Source organism: Aulonocara stuartgranti (assembly GCF_965226115.1).
Source record: "Aulonocara stuartgranti genome assembly, chromosome: 3".
NCBI lineage: Eukaryota > Metazoa > Chordata > Actinopteri > Cichliformes > Cichlidae > Aulonocara > Aulonocara stuartgranti.
The window spans coordinates 51,323,591-51,325,974 of NC_138941.1; the positions used below are offsets into that span (position 1 = coordinate 51,323,591).

At 45.9% G+C, this 2,384-nt stretch overlaps 1 protein-coding gene across 1 annotated transcript; it reads left to right on the forward strand.

Annotated features, from left to right (window-relative positions):
* Window positions 1-264: 264 nt before the first annotated feature.
* On the forward strand, window positions 265-2,085 carry LOC309703107 (general transcription factor II-I repeat domain-containing protein 2; the record flags this gene model as incomplete). Its single annotated transcript, XM_082527818.1, has 1 exon — window positions 265-2,085. The coding sequence occupies one exon, from the start codon at window positions 265-267 to the stop codon at window positions 2,083-2,085; it is 1,821 nt and encodes a 606-aa protein (XP_082383944.1).
* Between the last annotated feature and the right edge of the window lie 299 nt (window positions 2,086-2,384).

The following is a 2,384-nucleotide window of genomic DNA, read 5'->3' on the forward strand; positions in this document are numbered from 1 at the left end:
GCATATGTGTCAAAGTCAAGGCCTGCGGGCCAGATTTGGCAATTATTATGGCCCCTGGGATGATATTTGATTAGTATTAGAATCGGCCCGCAGGTCATAGCCGCCTGCTGGGGTTTTGCACGCACCAATACTCCATTCCCCACAATACAACGGAAGCCCGCGAACTCACTGCAGTGCCAGAAGCGGGGCTCGGCTTCATTATTCATTCATTATTCATTAGCATTCAGAGCAGATGTCAACTTGCAGCAACTCCCCTCCCCAATAATGGCTAAACGGAAGGTGTACGGTGAGCACAGGGTATTTCAAGCCAGGTGGGAGGCAGAGTACATGTTCATGGAGGTAAAAGGCAAACCTGTTTGTCTTCTGTGTGGAGAAAGTGTGGCTGTAATGAAAGAATATAATCTAAGACAGCACTATGAAACCTCTAAGAAACACAAAGATAAGAATATGGACACAGATCAAAGGCTACAGAAGGTGGAAGAATTAAAACGAGGTCTTAAGTCCCGGCAGGCTCTGTTCACAAAAGCAAAATCACAGAGTGAGGCTGCTGTCAAGGCGAGTTTTCTTGTGGCAGAAGAAGTTGCAAAATCAGCCCGACCATTTAGAGAGGGAGAGTTTATCAAAAACTGTATGCTTAAAGTTTGTGACGCAGTCTGCCCAGACAAAAGGCAACTATTTTCAAACGTGAGCCTGAGCAGAAACTCTGTTGCTGAACGTGTAGACCAGCTGTCCACCAATCTAAAAGAACAGCTTGTGGAAAAGGGAAAAGATTTCATTGCATATTCCCTTGCTGTGGATGAGAGCACTGACACAACTGACATTGCCCAGTTGTCAATTTTCATTCGTGGAGTGGACTCCAGCCTGACCGTAACAGAAGAGTTTTTGGCGTTACATCCGATGCATGGCACGACTACAGGACAAGATCTGTATGAAGAGGTACCCAGATGTGTAAATGAGATGGGACTGCCTTGGGAAAAACTCGTGGGATTGACAACAGAAGGAGCACCCACGATGTGTGGACACAGGAGTGGATTGGTGGCAAGGATACGTGAGAGGATGCGGGATGAAAATGTCACAGAGGAGCTGTCAGCTTATCACTGCATAATACACCATGAGTCGTTATGTGGCAAAGCCTTGAAAATGGAACATGTAATGACCATCATAACGCGTGCAGTTAACTTCATCAGAGCCAAAGGTTTAAATCACCGCCAGTTCAAGGCATTTCTGGGAGAGTTAGATACAGAGTATGGTGACTTGCCCTATCACACAGATGTGCGATGGCTAAGCCAGGGAAAGGTGCTGCAAAGATGTTTTGAGCTTCGTGAGGAGATCTGTCTGTTCATGGAAAGCAAAGGGAAAGACACAACAGAGCTTCGAGATGAAACATTTATGTGTAAAATGGCGTTTCTGTGCGACATCACAAGCAATCTGAATGTGATGAGCCTGCAACTGCAGGGACGGGGGCGTGTCATTTCTGATATGTACAGTACGGTGAAGGCGTTTAAAACCAAGCTGAGTCTGTGGGAGACTCAGATGCAGAAAGAAAACTTGAGCCACTTCCCCAGCTGTCAGACCATGAAAGAGAAGCTCTCTACCGCTGTGTTCCCAAGTGCACAGTTTGCCGATAAACTCAACATACTTGCCGCTGAGTTCCGACGTCGATTTGCTGACTTTGAAGCTCAAAAAAGCAGGTTTGAACTACTTGCCAATCCTTTTGGAGTTGATGTGGAAAGCGCACCACCAAACCTCCAAATGGAGTTGATTGAGCTCCAGTGCAATGACACACTGAGGGAAAAATATGAGAGAGTGGGTGCCGCTGAGTTTGCACGTTTCATCCCCGACACAATGCCTCAGCTGCGCATCCAAGCTGCTCAGACGCTCTCTGTGTTTGGCAGCACATACCTGTGTGAACAATTGTTCTCTTTGATGAAGCTAAACAAAACATCACACCGGAGCCGTCTTACTGATAAACACCTTGACTTAATCCTGAGGATTTCCTCAGCTCAGAGCCTGACCCCGAACATTGATGAACTCGTACAAAAGATGAGACACCACCAAGTATCAGGCTCAGTCTCAGACAAGTGAGTATCGCAGAACATTTACATATAGAGATGGGCAGTAACGCGTTACTTGTAAGGTCTTGGCTCAATAGGTTATGTGCAATCATTTTAATATGTTTTAATTAACATTGAACCAGTCCGGCCCTCAGCTTGTAGCAAATTTGTTTTTTTGGCCCTCTGATGTATTTGACTTTGACATCCCTGGTTTACAGCATCCTGCCATCCAAGTGCATTTGCCCCTAACCATTGGGAACTCTCGCATTAACTTTTATCGAGTGGAAAAAAGTCCTCCGTTTGCCCTCCAGCCTCACTGTTTATATTATG